Raw genomic sequence first — 20,811 nt, forward strand, 5'->3', positions numbered from 1 at the left:
TTATTGCCAGAAAGGTTACACTCCAAGCAGATATCTTCAAAACAGACTTCTTTACACTTCTATTTGTATTAGTAGATAAAAAAATTCTCCTTTTCAGAAATGATTTTCTTACTATAGCCAGTCTCCATTTTATATTCTCTCTATTTCAGCCATAATCAGTCATTTTGCTACCCAAATGGCAACATTCCTAATATAATTCCTTCAGCTTGAGCTGATTTAATCTGACTACATTCCATTATTCTTGTTTTACGTTTGTTGTGTTTCACCACTTTGACTATTATAACTGCAGTATGGTTTCTGCACAAGTTATAGATAACCTTCTGCTCCCAGTATTTTATCCATGCTGTCTTTAGATTTTCAAAGAGTTTATTCTAGTTAACAATGTCAAAAGTTTTCTCTAAATATAAAAATACCATAAATGTAGGTTTTCCTTTCTTTAAAGTACCTTCTAAGATAAGTAATATGGTCAGTATCACCTCACTTGTTTCTGTATTGCTCCTGAACCCAAACTTATCTGACAACTGTCAAAGCTGTTGCCATGCATTTGGAGTGTACATGCCAAGTAAACAGAAGTCACCTAATCTGTGTGCCCCAATGTTCGAATATTTCCATTTGTTTCTCGCATCGGAGCCTGAAGATGATGCCAATGAAGTGTTGAAACTGGGTGCTTAAATAATAAAAGTTTTAGGAAGAATTACAACTGTTGGTATCCTTTTTCTAACAGGAACCTTAGCAAGGGCTATAGTTCATGTGAGGAGTGGAAGATAAAAGAGAACATAAAGCAGCCCTATGATGTACTGATGTACATACACTGTAACCAGCACATTTGTCAACTGGTGTTTATAGGGAGTAGGGAGATTAAGGAGTAGCCTGCATCATCTATATATAAAGCTATTTCTCCTTCAGATCCCCCCCCCCCCCCTTCTCTCTCTCTCAATCAAGGTTGTTCTTTCTGTGGAGATTATAATCCCTCAGTACAGGAGAAGTTTCATATTTTCTGTGCTCCTATCTCTCCAGCAACGTGTGGACATTATGACAGAAGGGGTGTTGTTGGAGGGACTTTCTGGTTCCTACAGGAACATTTAAATTTTCATTTCATTTGTAGTTTCATTTTGATATCATACCCCTTGGTTGATTGTAAATAATGGTAGGAGTATCTGTAACAACTTGCTATGTAACTGAAGTGATGAGTTGTAGATAGGCACGTAAACAAGACTGAGAATGTTGTTCCGGGTTTCAGACAAATTCTTCTTCTGAATAAGTATTCGCCCCTCACTGTAATTTCCTGAGCCTTTTTTTTCCTTTCTTAACTTTTCATCATTGGAGGTAGTGATAACTACAAACAGTACACTGGGTTAGGATTGTATGGTCTCACCTCCAAGTTGAACCCAACTGTTATACACCCTGCCAATGTTGGAGACCTGAAGATCAGTACAAATGCAGCTGTATTGTCCCTGACAAATGTTGGAGAGCAGAAGATCAGTACAAATGTAGTTGTCCTGTCTAGTCTAATCTTCATTCACTTCTTGGTGTTTTCGACTCTTGTCATGTCACCATCATAATCCTTGTTCCAGTTTCTGGATATCCAAATGCACTAGATCCCTACACAACATGGAACCCCTTATTAGAATTGATGCTGCTGTGTAATTGTCGCAATTGGGCACTCATTAAGCACCTTTGTCTTATGTTTATCTTTAGCTCAATGTGAAATAGCTGTTTCCATCAAACATATGCCATTCCTCAAGTACCTCACAGATTTTAAGAGAGCATTGAGAGCTTCAAACTTCCTGGCGGATTAAAACTGTGTGCCGGACTGACTCGAACTCGGGACCTTTGCCTTTTGCGGGCAAGTGCTCTAGAAGGTAGGAAACGAGGTACTGGCAGAAGTGAAATTGTGAGGACGGGGTGTGAGTTGTGCTTAGGTAGCTCAGATGGTAGAGCACTTGCCCGCAAAAGGCAAATGTCCTGAGTTCGAGTCTTGGTCCGGCATACGGTTTTAATCTGCCAGGAAGTTTCATATCAGCGCACACTCCGCTGCAGAGTGAAAATCTCACTGTGCATTGAGAACTTTACTATGCATAAAAAGTTAGTACACTTTCTGAGACACTTAAAGTGCCCTGTTGCTCCTCAGAGTTTCTTTCCGAGCTGAATCTCTGCTCCCAGATGGTACCACCCATCTCATTGGGGGTCCATTGGTGAAGAACTACAAACCTTGTTGTTCTCATGAGCAGATAGTGAAATAAAGGTCAAGCTAGCTGGATTCTTATTTTATTTGAAATAAACTCATCCAAAAGTGCTGCAACATGACTGTAGAGGTTGCCACTAAGAACTGTTTTGCCTCAACAGCTATCTGCCCCATCAGCAAATAGTACACCTTGAAGTTGAAGTTTTTCTCCATTGAATTTTGCACTGCTATTGTGATCCAGTTGGTTAACCACAAATCCCCATTCCCAATAACACAAAATGTTCTACTGGTGCACTGAATGGTGGTCACTGAATCACGCACAGAACTTATGGTTACAGAAAACTGCCATCAGTGTTGACCCAGTCCCCTGCTCAGGAGCTTCAGGTTCACTAACAACCAGAAATACAGTCAGTTTGATATGCATGAGTAGCTCATCATTTGGCAAAATCCAGGAAGTATGTGTGGTTTATAAGATACTATGGACATACTCCCTGGATACATCAGAGAAGCAAAGAACTCAAAAATGTGCTGAACAAGCAATGGTGTGTATTTTCAAACTGTAAGAAGCAGATAAGGTTTTTTTTTATTTTACTTCATGATTAAATCTCAACAAAGATTTTCTAACACACCTTATCAAATAAAAGTTTCACAATAACAAACCCCACAAGGGGAAATACAGTAAATCCATTTGGTGGATTAACAAAATGCACTGTAAATGTCTGTAACAGTCCAGTAGCATCACAATGTCAGTTTGATACTATATCCACCCAATCTGAACAAAATGGTGTAAGAAAGAGTGACTGCTCTCTTAACATTGAAAACTTGTTGCAGAAATTCAGAGGTGCCATCTATTGAACTTTGGCGGAAACCACACGTGGTTACCAAAACTTGCCATTGGCTCAAATGCTGAAACTACATGGCCTTCCTGTGCTATGGCCTATGTTGCTACAGCTTCACTGTACAATTTGGCCTTAATGATTAAGTGTGCTAATTTGTTAGAGCCATATACCACATGCTCATTGGTGAGCTTCTGTGGATCATCACCAATATACTAATACCAACTCCCTTGTGAGACAAACACTATCAGCTGCTAGAAAATGTGTTGGGACTTTTGAGTTTCTTAACAACTCATTAAATTTTTTGTTACTTGTATTCAAATAGAGTGGCATCATTACAGATCTACTGAATAGCTCGAGAGCCTACAGGAGGAGAGGTAGCTCAAAGCCATTGGTGGGTTGTTCGATTTTCATCAGCATTTTATGTGCAATCATATCTTTACTACGACATGGTACGACTCCCTGAAGAAAAGTAACCTCTTAGCTAGGATGAAGGAATGCCACATGGCATCTGAGAGGTAAAAAAAAAACTTAACAGCACACATTTTAATCACACTGACTTGTTGAAGATGTTCCACTTGGAAAGTGTTGAAAATTGGTAAGGACTTAGATCCAATTATTACAACTGGAGGAAGGAGGAGGTGCATCAAGTAATGACATTCATGAGTAGATTCTGTTTATTTCCTTGGATACTGGGTTGTAGTACAAACTGATAACATTTCAAGAAATGAGCTGTTTGAAACACTACACTGCAGACTTGTAATGCAAGACAGACTTACAACGTGCACTGAAAAGATAATTTGGTATTACATGCTCTCAGGTGATAAGGACCAATCACATGACAATATGTATAGCCAGATAATTATGTTAAACAATGGAAAATCCAGGACGGAATGCCACAATATTCTGAAAAGTATAGATTGCTACCCTCCATACAATGATACGGCGGAGATGTTGAGTCACAGACAGACACAGCCAAAAAAACTGCTAAACAAGTAAGCTTTCAGCCAAAAGGCCTTCTTCTGAAGTAGACAAACACACACACACACACACACACACACACACACACACACACACACACACACACAGAGAGAGAGAGAGAGAGAGAGAGAGGGAGAGAGAGAGAGAGATTCATGCAAGCACAACTCACATACACGACTGCTGCCTCTGGTCACTGAGGCCACACTGCGAGCAGCTGCCCCTGATGGGATTAGCATCTGGGTGGTGGGGTTAAGGATGAGGCTGCAGCAGGGAAGGGGAGGGATGGTAGTGTAGGGGTGGGGGACACTAAAGTGCTGCTCATAGGAGCATACAGGCACATGGTGGAGAGACGGTATGGTTAGGTGCAGTCAGGAGATTAGATAAATGGTGGGGGGAGGGGCAGTGAGGAGAGAGGTAAGAATACAGTGGGTGCATTGATGAAATAGAAGGCTGTGTAGTAATGGAGTGGGAGCAGGGAAGGGGATAGTTGGGTGGAAGACAGTGTCTACCGAAGGTTGAGGCCACGGGGTTATGGGAACATAGGATGTATTGCAGGCAGAGTACCCACCCGCGTAATTCACAAATGCTGGTGCTGCTAGAAAGGGTCTAGATGGAGTAGGCTGTGAAGCAGTCACTGAAGTGAAGAATGTTGCTTTGGGTAGTGTGCTCAGCAACTGGATGGACCAGCTGTTTCTTGGCCAGGTTTGTTGGTGGTCATTCACGCTGACATAAAGCTTGTTGGTTGTCACGCCCACAAATGTAGCACAGTGGTTGCAGCTTAGCTTGCAGATCACATGACTGCTTTCACAGTAGCCCCACCTTTGATGGGATAGGTAATGCTTGTGACAGGACTGGAGTAGGTGGTGGTGGAAGGATGAATGGACAGGTCTTGCAACTAGGTCTATTGCAGAGATATGGGTCATGAGGCAAGAGGTTGGTAGCAGGGGTGGAGCAAGGATTGATGAGGATATTGTGTAAGTTCAGTAGGAAGTTGTATACCATTGTAGGAGAGGTCGGAAGGATAGTGAGTAGGATATTCCTCATTTCAGAGCATGATGAGAGGTAGTAGAAACCATGGCAGAGAATATGATTCAGTTGCTTTAGTCCTGGATGGTACTGAGTCATGAAAAGAATGCTCCTTTGTGACAAGACATTTAGACTTTGGGAAGTTGTGGGTGAATGGAAAGATAAGGCACAGAATATCTGTTTCTGTACAAGGTTGGGAGGGTAATTTCGGTCTTTGAATGCTTCAGTCAGATCCCTGGTTTATTTCAAGAGGGAATCCTTGTCACTACAGACGCAACAGCCATGGGTGGTTGGGCTTTATGGGAGGGACTTCCTTGTAGGGAATGGATGGCGGCTGTCAAAGCGGAGTATTGCTGGTGATTGATAAGTTTGATATGGATGGACGTACTGATGAAGCCATCATTGGGGTGGAGGTCAACATCAAGGGAAGTGGCTTGTTGGGTTCAGGAGGACCAGGTGAAGTGAATGGGGGAGAAGGCGTTGAGGTCCCAGAGGAATGTGGATAAGGCGTCCTGGCATTCAGTCCAGGACACGAAGATGTTATCAATCAGTCTGAGCCAGGTGAGGGGTTTGGGATTCTGGGTGGATAGGAAGGGTTCGTCTAGATGGCCCACAAATAGATTGACATACAATGGTGTCATGGGGATGCCCATTGCCATATCAGGGATTTGTTTGTATGTGATGACTTCAATGGTGAAGTAATTGTGCATGATGATATAGTTGGTCATGGTGACCAGGAAGGAGGATGTAGGTCAGGAACCAATTGGGCATTGGGAAAGGTAGTGTTCCATAGTGGCAAGGCCATGGGCATTAGGAATGTTAGAGTAAAGGGAGCAGCATCAATAGTGATGAGCAGGGCACCATGCGGTAAAGGAACAGGAACTGTGGAGTCAGTGGAGGAAGTGGTTAGTGTCTTTTATATAGGAGGGTAGGTTTTGAATAACAAACTGAAGGTGTTGGTCTACAAGAGTAGAGATTCTCTCAGTGGGACAGGAAGTATGTAGCGGAGGGGGGAGGGGGGGGATGTGGGTAGAGGTGAGAGGAGTGTTAGGGGGGAGGAGACAGAGAGACTCAGGGGAGAAGTTTGGGGATGAGCCTAAGGATTTGAGGAGAGTTGGAGATCCTGTCAGATTTCTGGAATGGGGTCACTGTGTCAGGGTTTTTAGGTGGACAAATCTGACAACTGGCAGATTCTTTCCATCAGGCAATCCTTGCAGTTCAAAACCACAGTGGTAGTGTCTTTGTAAGCAGGTAGGATTATAAAGTGGGGATCCGTTTTTAGGTGGTGGATTGTAGTTCTTTCTGTGGATGTAACGTTAACTTGAATGTTGAGAGATCTGGGGAATGATGGTGAGGCAGAGTTTGAGGTTAAGAAATTCTGGAATGTTAACAGAGGGTGATTTGTGGGGATGAGCAGTGGGGATGGAACATGGTTAGACAGAGGAGTGAATTGAGTCAGGCAGGGGTTCAACATTGGTATTGAGTTGAGTGTGATTTGTACGGTTGGTGGCAAAAAAGTGTTTCCACTTTAGGGACTGGGAGTAGGAGAGAAGGTCTTTAACAAGTCCAGCATAATTGAATTTGGGAGAGGGACAGAAGGTAAGGTTCTTGGAGAGGACTGATACTTCTGTGGGACTAAGGCTTTTCTAGGAAAGGTTCATTACTGTGTTCAAGATCTTTTTACTTGATTCTGTGTGATGGTGGCATGGAATTTTGAAGAGTACAGTAAATGTAGTAGATCTGCAAGGTAGGGTTTGTGGGATGTGGGTGAGGTCTGGAGGCTCTTCTAGAGGTGGTGGCTAGTGGTAGTCCAAGGCAGAGTAGGTGGTTAACAGGTTGGAGAGTTTTTTGAGGTGACTGTCTTGCTGCTCTAGTTCTTGGAAGGCAAGAATATCATAATGAGAGATGGGATACAGGAATTTGGGATTTAAGAGCAAAAGAATTTTATGGATGAAGATTAACAATTGGCAGAATCTAACCAGCTGGAGGCCATTGTGGAAGGAGGGGTTGAAGCTGGAAGTGGGCAATTTGGTGGTAAGGCCATTTGGGGGGATTCAATGAGCCAGGCAACAATGCAGCAGCAGTATGTGGGACTAGATTCTGGCTAGGGATAAGGAAACTTTTCTGTAATGGCACAGATGGAAGGCACAAGGATCCACAGTGGAGGATAAAAATGTGTAAAAATACCAAAGCAACATAGAAATGCCTACAAAAACACTCACAAAAATACACGAGAAAATCACAAAAAGGTCAGAATGGATTAAGTATGGAGAAAAGATGAGACCTGAGGCTACCACCCATTCCTTATTAAGATGTCCCTTCCATACAGCCTAGACATGCATAGCCATTGCATCTGTAATAACAAGCAGTCCCTCTCAAAATATACCAAGGGTCTCATGAAATCCTTCACAGACTGAAATTTCCCTTCCAACCTTGTAGAGAAACAGTCTCCAATGTCTTATCTCTCCAGTTCCCCATCACCTCCCAAAGTCCCAACATCCGGCTACAAAGAAGCATTCTCCCATGACTCAGCAACAACCAGGACTTGAGCAACTGAATCACATTCTCTGTCAGGGTTTTGACTATCTCCTGTCGTGATCTGAAATGAGGAATAGTCTACACACTATCTTTCCCACCCTTCTCACAGTAGTATTCCACCACCCACTGAACCTACACAATGTCCTCATACATCCCTACTCCACCCCTGCCCCCAACCCATTGCCTCATGGCTCATATCCCTGCAATAGACCTAGATGCAAGACTTGTTCCATACATCCACCCACCACTACATTCCCGTAACTTCCCCTGTCCTCCTCGACCTTTTTTTTCCCCACTGTCCTTCACCTGTCTATCCCTATTCCTCCTTCCATTCCAGCATTAAACAGCCTTCTATTCCACCAGTGCACCCACAGTAACTTCTCTCCTTTACCACCACTCCCCCCTACCCCCACGTCCTGCCTAATAAACTGCTCCTAGCTGCCCTACCCCGTCTCCATCATATTCCTGTATGCTCCCACAAACAGCACTTTACTGACCCCCCCCCCTTTCCTTGTCACATCCTCTGCCCCCACCACAAGATTCCTTCTCCCATCATGCGTGGTTGCTTGCAGGCCAGCCTAGGCCGCCTGAGACACTGTTCACGCGTGTGTGAATTGTACTTGCATGAATATCTGGTGTGTGTGTGTGTGTGTGTGTGTGTGTGTGTGTGTGTGTGTGTGTGCGCGCGCACGCGTGTGTACACTTTCGACAAAGGCCTTTTGGTCGAAAGCTTACTTGTTAAGCAATCTTTTTGTTGTATCTGTCTGCAACTCAACATCTTTTCTATGTGATGAGTAGCGATCTACCCTTTTCATAATATCATTATTATAATTATATTGTTTTCTATGATGCTACCTTCTTTGTTAATTGCATTAAAAAAGTCTCTGACCTTAACAACACTGTAGACAGCTTGCGCATAAAGCATATTCAACTCCACAGGGTCTTGTGATAGTTCACGAGTTGTTCTGAACAACCGTCTCTTGAAAACAAAACGATTCTCTCCACTTCCAAGTGTAGTACTGTTGCCTCGCCGACTCAGGGTAGCAAAACTTCCACCTTTACTCTGTTTCCTGAAATAAAACAAGTATACAGACATAAAATGAGCTTTCTGTAACAAAGCTGTCTTTCGGTCACAATAACTTACACATACTCTCATTTTAAACCATATAGAATTCGTGAAAGAAAAGGGATAAACAAAAATGAATGGAAGTTTGAAAACAACAGCTATGAGACAATTCTGTGTCAGTACTCTGGAGAAGAATGCAAGTTCGTAATCTTAAGTTCAACATTTATGTCTGCTTATTTACTGCTCAACATTCAGCTGTAGGATAACTGGTTGTCATACTATAATTTATGTTCTAAACAGAAGTACAGTTTCAAATATTAACTTCTGGTAGGGGAAAAAATTACTAACATCTCCCAAGCAGCAATGACATCATAGAGGAAGTCATGGGCACGGACATGTTCCTCTCCATCTGGTCTACTCTGATAGATGGCCCAACCTTCCAGGTTTCTCAGACCAAGCTTTTCTGCTAGCTTTGCTGCTGCATCACTTGCTGTGTCAGTTGGATGTACATCAATTGCTTTTGTACGTCCATCCAAGAAGAAAAACCTACATACTATTGTTCCAAGTCGACGCATTGCCTGTAGAAAAAATTCTCAGCTTATCACTTTTTTAAACATAAAAATCATTTTAAATGTTAGCATAAATTATTATGATAATATGTATTGTAAATCCATACACAATATCATGAGATACAATCAACATATGAAAAATGATAAACGACACTCTGAAAAAGAGAAAAGAGAGAGAGAAACAGACATTATGAATGTCAGCAGATGTAAAATTCCTCAAGTGATATCACATAGAAGGAGAATCTGACGCACAAACTTGCTGTCACAAAGATTCCATTATTGCTGGAGGTTCTGCATTTGGCAGCACAAGAGAGAACAATGAAAACAAGTTCTTCTGTTCAGAAATTTCAGATTGAATGTTCTCTTCATGTTGCCAGTGAAAGGTGGACTATGAACTGCAATACTCATTAGAAACAACATAACTATGTCATAATCATGTACACAATTGTAATATTATTACATATCTTTCATTTACTTAATGGGCAAACTTATTTAAATTGGCATATAATATTCAAACATGTTGTTATAAATTCCACGAGTGCTAGTCCTGAAATTTATGCAGAACTTCTGTGAGGTCTGGAAGACAGGGGATAAGGTACTGGTGAAAGTACCATATGGGCATTTCGTAAGTTGTGTTTGGATAGCTCGTTGGTAGTGCACTTGCCCACAAAAGGTAAAGATCCCAGGTTTGAGTCCCAGTCTGGCACACAGTTTTAATCTGCAGGAAGTTTCGTGCATTTTATGTTGGTGTTAAAGGCTGGTGCCTCCTGCAGATGTTGAAATAGAGGTTCAAATGGAGAGATGCATAGTAAGAATTTGAATAAAAGTACTGGACATACACATCAAAAAATATCCTGATTGTTTAAAAACACAAAATTTTTGTCCCTTGAAGAATCCAGAACAATTAAATGTAGGTATGAGGCTTAACCTTAAGCTGAGAAGTCCAAGGTTTGAAAAATGTTTTGCACGTTCAAAAGAAGAGACAATTACATTTCCAATACTCAAGGCAATACACCACCTTTTAATAACACAAGATAATCATTTCAGACATAAAAAATCTCTGCAGTATTCTCTGTCATGTTTCTAGCAATCAACAACATGTTTTTGATGCTAAACAGATATACAAAATATTGAAAAGGCCCAAAACCAACTTCACTAAGAGTGATGTCTCTACTGTATTTGATTCCACCAGATGATTCTATCCACAGTGCCTTTATTATGGTGCAATGAACAATTTCATTGAGGAACTGTGTACTGACATGATATTGGGCTGCAAACCATATAAAAGAAATGGAGAACCTCCATATCACTTAATACTTGCAGTCACTATACTTACGCAACACAATTACTCTTCTTCAGAACAATTCCACTGCCACAAATCTCAAACAACTGTGGGAAAATCATGGTGTTCTGCAAGAGGTGCACATGTGTGTCCCTGACTGCATACATAATATGTTTAGAGTGTAAAAATGAATAGGTTTTTAGGCAGGAAATAAGTAAATGGCATGGTATTGTAAGAAATTGTTGCTATATCTGCAAACAATTATAGAAACTCAATGCTTAATGTAAACACTGAAAGCTCTAAGCACAAGGAAGCATAACATACTTTGCATAACTGGGCAGAACGTTCTGTTACTCTTTGAGTATTGCATCAGGTATAAAGCTATATCATCAGTCATACATTAGCAACCACAAGTGTGAAACAACACACAAAAAATGACATACTACTTCTTACCTAAAAAAACATGATTTGTGCAAAGCACATCTACAAATATCAAAGAAACTCTAATTTATGGATGTTAGTAGCTTTTCGTCCTGTGTAAGTATATAAACAATTATATGAACAGCTGCAGAGAAGAATGTCTGGTTTGTGGGCAGCTACAAAAATGAGATGATACACTATCACACACATATATAAAAATGTATGAAAGCATGTATGTTCCATATCTTCTCCTAAATCACTGCATTAATTTGAAGCAAATTTGGTACACAAACTACTTATTATTTGGGAAGAAGTTCTGCAGGAGTAAGAACCACCTGGTTCCCATAGTGGTGCGAATGGGGGTGAAATGATTGGTAACCCCCAGCATCTAGAATGCCCTGCACAAGTGGCAAGGTGCAGATGGGCACACTCAGGCAGAGAGAGAGGGGAGGAGGAGATGGACAGTGAAAGAGTGTGGATAAGATGAACAATGAAAGAGAGTGGATGAGATGCACTGGCAAAGTGGGAGGAGGAGGAGCAGATGCAAAGACAGAGAGTCAGGAGTAGGAGATGGGCAGAGAGGGAGTGGAGGAAGGAGTGGACAGAGAGAGGGGGAGGAGGAGATGGTCATAGAAGGGGAGGAGGGGATTATGAGAGGGAGAGGGAGGAGGGGAACTTCAGAGAGAGGGGAATGAGGTGATGGTCAGAGGGAGGGGCGCGAGTAAAAGGCTAGTAGCTATATATTAACTAACCTTTGTATGTATGTCTATTTGGTATCTATTTTTCTTCAGTGGGTAAGTGGTTTCCTATGCACAATTTTTTAAGGCATAATCATATTTTTCACTTTCTGTTATGAACAAATACAAACCGATAACTCTTACCTGTCAATGTTAGAGATTTTTAAGATGAAAAGAGAAACATAAATATTATTCAGACTTATGAATAACAAGATAATTGAAAAGGTTATTACTTCAGTTATTAGAAGCTACTTACAGCTATTTCCACTGCAGATGGTGGATATTGACGACATGACACTTTTGTATTCTTGCAGTTATCTAAGCACCACTGAACATATTGGCGAAGTTTCCCTTCTAAGGCAAGATTTTTCTTTAGGAAACATACAAAATACTGAAAGTAAATAATTTGAACATTAGTTACTGTCGTGCATTCAGATCCAGTGAAGGCAAAAACAAAGTAACAACCATACAGTCCATAAATGAAAAGCCTTTATTGTAAATAATGTGTTTGATAAAAATAATCTGAAATAGCATATGTTACTTAGTACCTTGAAAAGAAGTTTACTTGGAGGAAAGGACACAATACATAAACACAGCAAGAGCCACACCCGTTCAGTTGATTCAGAATTTGGATTATTTGTAGCTTGGCGAATACACTGGACAAATATCTCATCCCGAAGCTCTTCACGTTCAATACCATAGCCAACAATAGATTGTATTGTCTGCAGCTCAGCATCAGCTTTCAGTTCTCCACGAATGTATTTGCACAGGTCCTTAGAAAATGAGAAAATTATCTGTTACATACAGCCCAACAGGATGACTTTCTGATTAACAATTACACCAGTAAAAATATTTTACTGGTTTAACTTAAGTCAGGCAATTTGATAGATGTAAGAACGAAACTTGACACTTCCGTGTTCAACAATAATGCTTAATGAATAACAGTATATGGGAAATTATATCTTTGTTGTTTAATAACTGTTGAAAATGTGTGCCAGTTTGGCTCTCACTTGTCGATACCAGTGAAGTTGCAGAAAAGTGTGAATAAGAGAGGGCAAGCACTAAGAACTTAAATTTGTCCCATAGTGTACTAGTTGCAACCTGGCAATGCTAATTTCCCCCCATTTGTAGCTATCATGGACAAAGTTCATTTAGTTAATTGTCCATCTGTATAAAATTATTTCAAGACACCACTAAGTTAACAATTATAAAATGGAAATGACTGCAATAATAGTAAAAACGAACAGTAGAAAGCTCAGTTTGGAATATCAACAATATTATAAAAAGGATAGATTGCTACTCAACATGAAGATGACACACTGAATTGCAGACAGGCACGATGAAAAGACTATTACATATAAGCTTTTGGCCAAAGCCTTCTTCAGAAAAGAAGAAGACTTTGACCAAAAGCTTATATGTAACAGTCTTTTCACTGTGCCTGTCTGCGACTTAATATCTTATCTTTACTGTGAGTAGAACTATATCCCTTCAGTAATAATAGTATGTGGTCTAGTGGGAGTGTTTTTGACTAGCAATCAAAATTTCTTGGGTTCAAACACAGACACTGCTTAAATTTTATATAAAAATCGTCTGCAATGGCGGCCGAAGACTTCTGGTATAAGGAGACATTCTGCCTACTGCCTTGTCAAAGAAGGCAGAGGAGTGGACAGAGGTTCAGGTCAATGTCTTGCCATTGGGGATAGAAACTGTTCCTAAAAGCAGAGGAATTAGCAATGATCAATGGCACAAGGATGTACAAGGGAGTGGAAACCCCTGCATTAAAGATACATAATGCGTATCAACAGCACATGTGTCCTGCAATTGAAGACAGTATCTTGATGATAGCTACCTCTCTCTGACAATGCCTTCCTCCCAGGAGAAGACTGCCAAGATTTAACCACGAGAAAGGGATTGTATAGTCAGTGAAAGATAACAGTCAACAGTTCAGAGGGTGGAATGTCCAGTTTGAACATGATTGGGGAGCTAGAAAAACGGAAATGAAAAGGCTCAGCTAGATACAGTCAAGGTCAGTGAAGTGAAATGGAAACAAGATAAGGGTTTCTAGTCAGATGAATTTAGGGTAATACCAACAGCAGCAGAAAATGGTATAACAGAAGTAGGATTCATTATGAATATTATGCATACCAGATAGCAGCTAAGCAAAGCTACTTGATCTACAAATTTCTATTGCAAATAATGTGTTAACCAAAATGTGTAATGTAATGTTATTGTTGTTGCGGGCTTCAGTCCAGAGACTGGTCTGATGCAGCTCTTCACGTTACTCTATCCTGTGCAAAGTTCTTCATCTCCGAGTAACTACTGCAATCTACATCCCTCTGAATCTGTTTAGTGTACTCATGCCTTAGTCTCAATCTACGACTTTTACCCTCCGCACTTCCCTCCAATACTAAATTGATGATCCCTTGACGCCTCAGAACCTGTCCTACCAACCGATCCCTTCTTCTAGTCAAGTTGTGCCACATCTTCCTCTTCTCTCCAATTCTATTCAGTACCTCCCCATTAGTTACATGATCTACTCATCTTATCTTCAGCATTCTTCTGTAGCACCACATTTCGAAAGCTTCTATTCTCTTCTTGTCCGAACTATTTATTGTCCATGTTTCACTTCCATACATGGCTACACTCATACAAATACTTTCAGAAAATACTTCTGACATTTAAATCTAAACTCGATGTTAGCAAAATACTCTTCTTCAGAAACACTTTCCTTGCCATTGACAGTCTACATTTTATATCCTCTCTACTTCAACCATCATCAGTTATTTTGCTCCCCAAATAGCTACTTCTTTAAGTGTCTCATTTCCTAATCTAATTCCCTCAGCATCACCTGATTTAATTCGACTACATTCCATTATCCTTGTTTTGCTTTTGTTGATGTTCATCTTATATCCTCCTTTCAAGACACAGTCCATTTCATTCAACTGCTCTTCCAGATCCTTCACTGTCTCTGACAGAATTACAAACCTCAAAGTTTTTTTTTCTTCTTCATGGATTTTAATTCCTACTCCAATTTTTTGTTTTGTTTTTGTTTCCTTCTCTGCTTGCTCAATATACAGATTGAATAACATCAGAGATTGGCTACAACCCTTCTGAACCACTGCTTCCCTTTTGTGCCCCTTGACTCTTATAACTGTCATCTGGTTTCTGTACAAATTGTAAATAGCCTTTCACTCCCAGTATTCCAGCCAACATTGTCAAAAGCTTTCTCTAAGTCTACAAACGCTATAAACATACGTTTGCCTTTGCTTAATCTATCTTCTAAGATAAGTCACAGAGTCAGTATTGCTTCACATGTTCCAACATTTCCATGAAATCCAAACTGATTTTTCCTGAGGTCAGCTTCTACCAGTTTTTCCATCTGTCTGTAAGGAATTAGTGTTAGTATTTTACAGCCATGATTTATTAAACTGATAGTTCAGTACTTTTCACACCTGTCAATACTTGCTTTCATTGGGATTGGAATTAATATATTCTTCTTGAAGTCTGACAGTATTTCACCTGTCTGATACATATTGCTCACCAGATGATAGAGTTGTCATGGCTGTCTCTCCCAGGTTAGGGCCTTGTTTCAACTTATGTCTTTCAGTGCTCTGTCAAATTCTTCACGCAGTATCATATCTCGAATCTCATCATCATCTACATCCTTTTCCATTTCACTATTATTGCCCTCAAGTACATTGCCCTTGTATAGACCCTCTATGAACTCCTTCCACCTTTCTGCCTTCCCTTATTTGCTTACAACTGATTTTCCATCTGAGCTCTTGCTATTCATAGAAGTGGATCTCTTTTCTCCAAAGGTCTCTTTAATTTTTCTGTAAGCAGTATCTATCTTACCCCTAGCAATATATGACTCTACATACTTACATTTGTCATCTAACCATCCCTGCTTAGCCATTTTGCACTTCCTTTCGATCTCATTTTTGAGACGTTTGTATTCCATTTTGCCTGCTTTATTTACTGCATTTTTATATTTTCTCCTTTCATCAATTAAACTCAATATCTCTTCTGTTACTCAAGGATTTCTACTAGCTCTTGTCCTTTTACCCACATGATGCTCTGCTGCCTTCACTATTTCATCTCTCAAAGCTACTCATTCTTCTTCTACTGTATTTCTTTCCCCCATCCTTGTCAATCATTCCATAATGCTCTCTCTGAAACTCTCTACAACCTTTGGTTCTTTCAGTTTATCCAGGTCCCATCTCCTTAAATTTCCACCTTTTTGCAGTTTCTTCAGTTCTGATATACAATTCATAACCAATAGATTGTGGTCGAGCCCACATCTGCTCCTTGAAAGTCTTACAATTTGAAACCTGGTTCCTTAATCTCTATCTTACAATTATATAATCTATCTGAAACCTTCCAGTGTCTCCAGGCCTCTTCAATGTATACAACCTTCTTTCACGATTCTTAAACCAAGTGTTAGCTATGATTAAGTTATGTTCTGTGCAAAATTCTACCAGATGGCTTCCTCTTACATTTCCTACCCACATTCCATGTTCACCTACTACTTTTCCTTCTCTCCCTTTTCCTACTATTGAATTCCAGTCCCCCATGACTATTGAATTTTCATCTCTCTTCATTATCTGAATAATTTCTTTAATCTCATCATATGTTTCTTCAATCTCTTCGTCATCTGCAGAGCTAGCAGGCATATAAACTTGTACTACGGTGGTAGGTGTGGGCTTCATGTCTATCTTGACTACAGTAGTGCATTCATTATGCTGTTCGTAGAAGCTTACCTGCGCTTCTATTTTTTTTATTCATTATTCAACCTACTCCTGCATTACCCCGATTTTATTTCGTATTTATAACCCTGTGTTCACCTGACCAGCAGTCTTGTTCCTCCCACCACTGTACTTCACCAATTCCCACTATATCTAGCTTTAACCTATCCATTTCTATTTTTAAATTTCTAACCTATCTGCCTGATTAAGGGAGCTGACATTCCATGCTCCGATCTGTAGAACGCCAGTTTTCTTTCTCCTGATAACGACATCCTCCTGAGTAGTCCCCACCCGGGGACCTGAACGGGGGATTATTTTACCTCCAGACTATTTTACCCAAGAGGACATCATCATCATTTAACCATACAGTACAGCTGCATGCAGCCAGGAAAAATTATGGGTATAGTTTCCCCTTGCTTTCAGCTGTTTGCAGTACCAGCAGAACAAGGACGTTTTGGTTAATGTTACAAGGCCATATCAGTCAATCATCCAGACTGTTGCCCCTGCAACTACTGAAAGGCTGCTGCCCCTCTTCAGGAACAACAAGTTTGTCTGGCCTCGCAACAGATACCCCTCCATTGTGGTTGCACCTATCACTGAGGCACGCAAGCTTCCCCACCAACGGCAACGTCCATGGTTCATGGGAGGAGGCATAATGTAATATGTTTACTCATTTTGACATTTGTGAATAGCAGGAATGTAACTGTACAGCTAGTAACACATTTTACAATGGTAATTCTAATTAAAATCATAAATTTTTTGCTGAAATATTATTTATTGTTCACAAATTGCACAAAGCTGAATCACTTTTTATCATAATCTCTCCCACAAAAAATGTAAATTCACCAACTACATTTGATACCTTAGATATTAGATACCACAGATATGAGACATCTTAGATATCAGACACCATAATTTCTTGTTACTATTGATATCTTCACTAAAAAACAACAGAGAGCTTATTTCCTAACACTTTTGAAAATAGCTTCTAATCCATCACAATGGGAACATTTGAACTGTCACAACACAGTAATTTTTCAATAACAATTAAAGCAAGGTTATTCATCACTCTAAATACAAACATCTTACATAATATGCAATCACTTGTGATATTACTTTCATTTGTAATATGCAAAAATATAAGCACTTACCCGAAAAATTACACATGCAACACTGACATTGTCTGGATCATACATATGTATGTGTGAGTTAGGAATGCTGGAGCCACGATAATACGTCACCATCTCATATTTTGGCATCACCTCAACAGGTTTATTTTTGCGAGTAAGTGTTGCCATAATTGTACCTGTGAAAATGATACATAGCTACCATCATCCACCCAAAGAAAGATAATGTTACATACATTCCAACAACACAAATAGAAATTATTTAGTATCAGAAGCAGTACCATTGAAAATAAGTTTGTAACAAATATTTGATATTTTGACCATTTTAGTTCTATGTAAAACCAGGACAAACACAAAAGTGTCTCTCAGAAGGCTGTAATAATAAATAATCTACAAGATCACAAACATTTCAGATAAATTACAATGTGCATGAGAGAGACTGGAATCAATGACAATGCACTAAACAGAATATTTCATGCTTTGGTTTTTATGAGATTCTCAGTCATCACTTCTAAATTTTAAAGTAGACACACACACACACACACACACACACACACACACACACACACACACACACACCAACAATCATTATTATGGATTCTCCCTCATGTTGCCCCACTCTTGTTCTAAAATGGGGAGTCTTGCAAGACTTGCCTGTTTCATCCACAATTCTTTTTCTACCTTTTACCAGATGAAAGAGCCCCAAGTTCCAAAATCAGGTATTTATATAGTTTTCTGCTTGTGTCTATCAATATGAATATCCAACAACCTACTTTTAAACGTGCCTGTATGTTGTTCAGTGGCTCCTATATGTAGTGAGTAGCAATACATCCATATCATATTGTTATTCCATCCTGGACTTTACATTTTTTTTCTGATCACCAGTCGTCAGACTTGTTTGAAATGACCTGCCATGGATTCCTCTCCTGTGACAACCTCTTCATCTCTGAGTAGAACTTGCACCCTGTGTTCTTAATTGTTTGATGAATGTATTCCAATCTACAGTTCTCTCTAGTACCAATGAAATTATTTCCTGATATTTTAACACATGTCCTATCATCCTGTCCCTTCTTCTTGTCAGTTTTTCCCATACAGAACCTCCTCAATCCTTACCTTTTCAATCCACCTAACTTTCAACATTCTTTTGTAGCACCAAAGTTCAAAGGCCTCAATTCTTCCTGGTTTTCCCATCATCTACGATTCACTATTATACACCGCTGTGCTCCATATGTACATTCTCAGAAATTTCTTCCTCAAATTAAGGCTTATATTGTATATTCCCTGTGTGTTCCTATAGGTTATGCATATTTTTCTTTCAGTTCAAACATCATACACCATTTTACATTACTGAATCTTCTCCAGGACAACAAATGCTATGAACATGTCTTGATTTCTCTTCAGTCTTATTTCCATTATCAAGCGCATCAAGACTGCCTCTCTGGTGCCTTTAGCTTTCCTAAAACCAAACTGACTCTCATCTAACAAAGCTTTTATTTTATTTTCCATTCTTCTGTATATCATTCTTGTCAGCAACTTGGCTGCATGAGCTGTTATGCTGATTGTGTCATAATTCTCAGACGTACCTGCTTTTGGTATCTTCAGAATTGTGTAGATGATATTTTTCCAAAAGTCTGATGGTATGTCACCTCCCTTATAGATTCGACACTCATCTTGAATAGTCTTTTGGTTGCCACTTTCTCCAATGATATTTTAGAAATTCTGATGGAATGATATCTACCTCTTCTACCTTATGTGACTTCAAGTTTTTCAAAGCTATTTTAAATTTTGATTGTGATATTGGATCCCCTATCTCTTCCATATTCAATCAAGTTCCTTCTTCTTTCATGTCATCAGACAATTACTTTCCCTCATAGAGGTCTTCAATGTACTCTTTCCACCTATCTACTCTCTCACATGCACTTAACAATGGAATTCCCATTGCACTTTTAAAGTTGCCACCCTTGGTTTTAATTTCACCGAAAGTTGCTTTGACTTCACTATATGCTGAGTTAGAATGATTACTCCTTTTTCAGTTTCTTCGTATTTTCCCTGTAGCCATTTCGTCTTGGCTTCCTCACTTATTTCATTCCTAACTAATCTGTGTTGCTGTATTCCTGACTCTCCCCGAACATTTTTGTAGTTCCTTCTTACGATGATCAGTTGATTTCTTCTTTACCTACAATTTCTTTGCAGTAACATCCATTTATCTATGATTTTATCCCCAATGTCTATGATTACCATTCTTAGGTATGTCCATTCTTCTTCAACTGAGCCCTTACCACAGTATCCACATCTTTAGCACACTTCCAACGCATCTCAACATTCCTCGGTTTTTCTATATCCCCACTTCCTCCCACACTGACTCTTCTGGATGATTCTCTTAAAATTTCAGTCTACTCTTCATCATTACTAAATTGTGATCCAGGTCTATATCCGACCATGGCTATGCCTCACAACCCAATATCTGACTTCAAAATCTCTGTATCACTGTGATGCAACTCTGCTGAAATTTTCCCTCATCTCTGGGCCTTTTCCAAGTATATCTACTCCTCTTGTGATTCTTGAACAGATCATTCACTTTTACTATCTGAAATTTACTGCAGAACTGAATTAGTCTCTCTCCTCTCTCAATCCTACTACCAAACCCATATTTTTCTGTAACCCTTTCTCTTACAGTTGCCCCTACAACCACATTCCAGTCTGCATGATTATCAGATTTTCACATTCCTTTACATACTGAATTACACAGTTCAGTATCCTCATATACTTTCCCCATTTCTTCATCTTCTGCTTGCGACATCTGCATGTATATCTGAACTATTGTCAGCACTGATTTGCTGTTGAATCTGATGAGAACAATCCTGTCATTGGACTGGTCACAGTAATTAACTCCCTGCACTACCTTTCCTATTCATAACAAATCCTACTCCCATTATACAATTGTCTGCTGCTCTTGATATTACCCAATATTCATCTAACCAGAAATCCTTATCTTCTTTCCATTTCAATTCACTATTCACTGCCCCCCCCCCCCCCCCCAAACTTACCTAGGTTCAGCCTTTGCATTTCCCTCTTCTGTTTTTTAGCTTTCCTATCATATCCAATTTTCTAATGTTCCACACTCCAATTCTAAGAATGTTATCCTTTTGTTGGTTATTCCATTTCGTTTATGGAGATCCAAATGGGGGACTAACTAGAATCTTTTGCCAATGGAGAGATCATCATTATATTGTTTTCAATTACAGTCCATATGCCTGTGGATACACATTGTGTGTCTGTTAAGGCAGTGGTTTCCATTG

The 20,811-nt window shown here is 39.7% G+C and overlaps 1 protein-coding gene across 1 annotated transcript in view; it reads right to left on the bottom strand.

Moving 5' to 3' along the window:
• LOC124805426 (myosin-I heavy chain) overlaps window positions 1–20,811 on the bottom strand; it is an 804,788-nt gene that overhangs the window by 100,603 nt on the left and 683,374 nt on the right. The window contains exons 20-24 of the mRNA XM_047265991.1: window positions 17,537–17,691; window positions 12,189–12,413; window positions 11,897–12,031; window positions 8,981–9,210; window positions 8,456–8,636 (exon numbers count right to left, since the gene is read on the bottom strand). Of these exons, the coding sequence (XP_047121947.1) occupies window positions 8,456–8,636; window positions 8,981–9,210; window positions 11,897–12,031; window positions 12,189–12,413; window positions 17,537–17,691 (926 nt within the window). The remainder of the gene's footprint in view (window positions 1–8,455; window positions 8,637–8,980; window positions 9,211–11,896; window positions 12,032–12,188; window positions 12,414–17,536; window positions 17,692–20,811) is intronic.

Source organism: Schistocerca piceifrons, chromosome 1 (assembly GCF_021461385.2).
Source record: "Schistocerca piceifrons isolate TAMUIC-IGC-003096 chromosome 1, iqSchPice1.1, whole genome shotgun sequence".
NCBI classification, from domain to species: Eukaryota; Metazoa; Arthropoda; class Insecta; order Orthoptera; family Acrididae; genus Schistocerca; species Schistocerca piceifrons.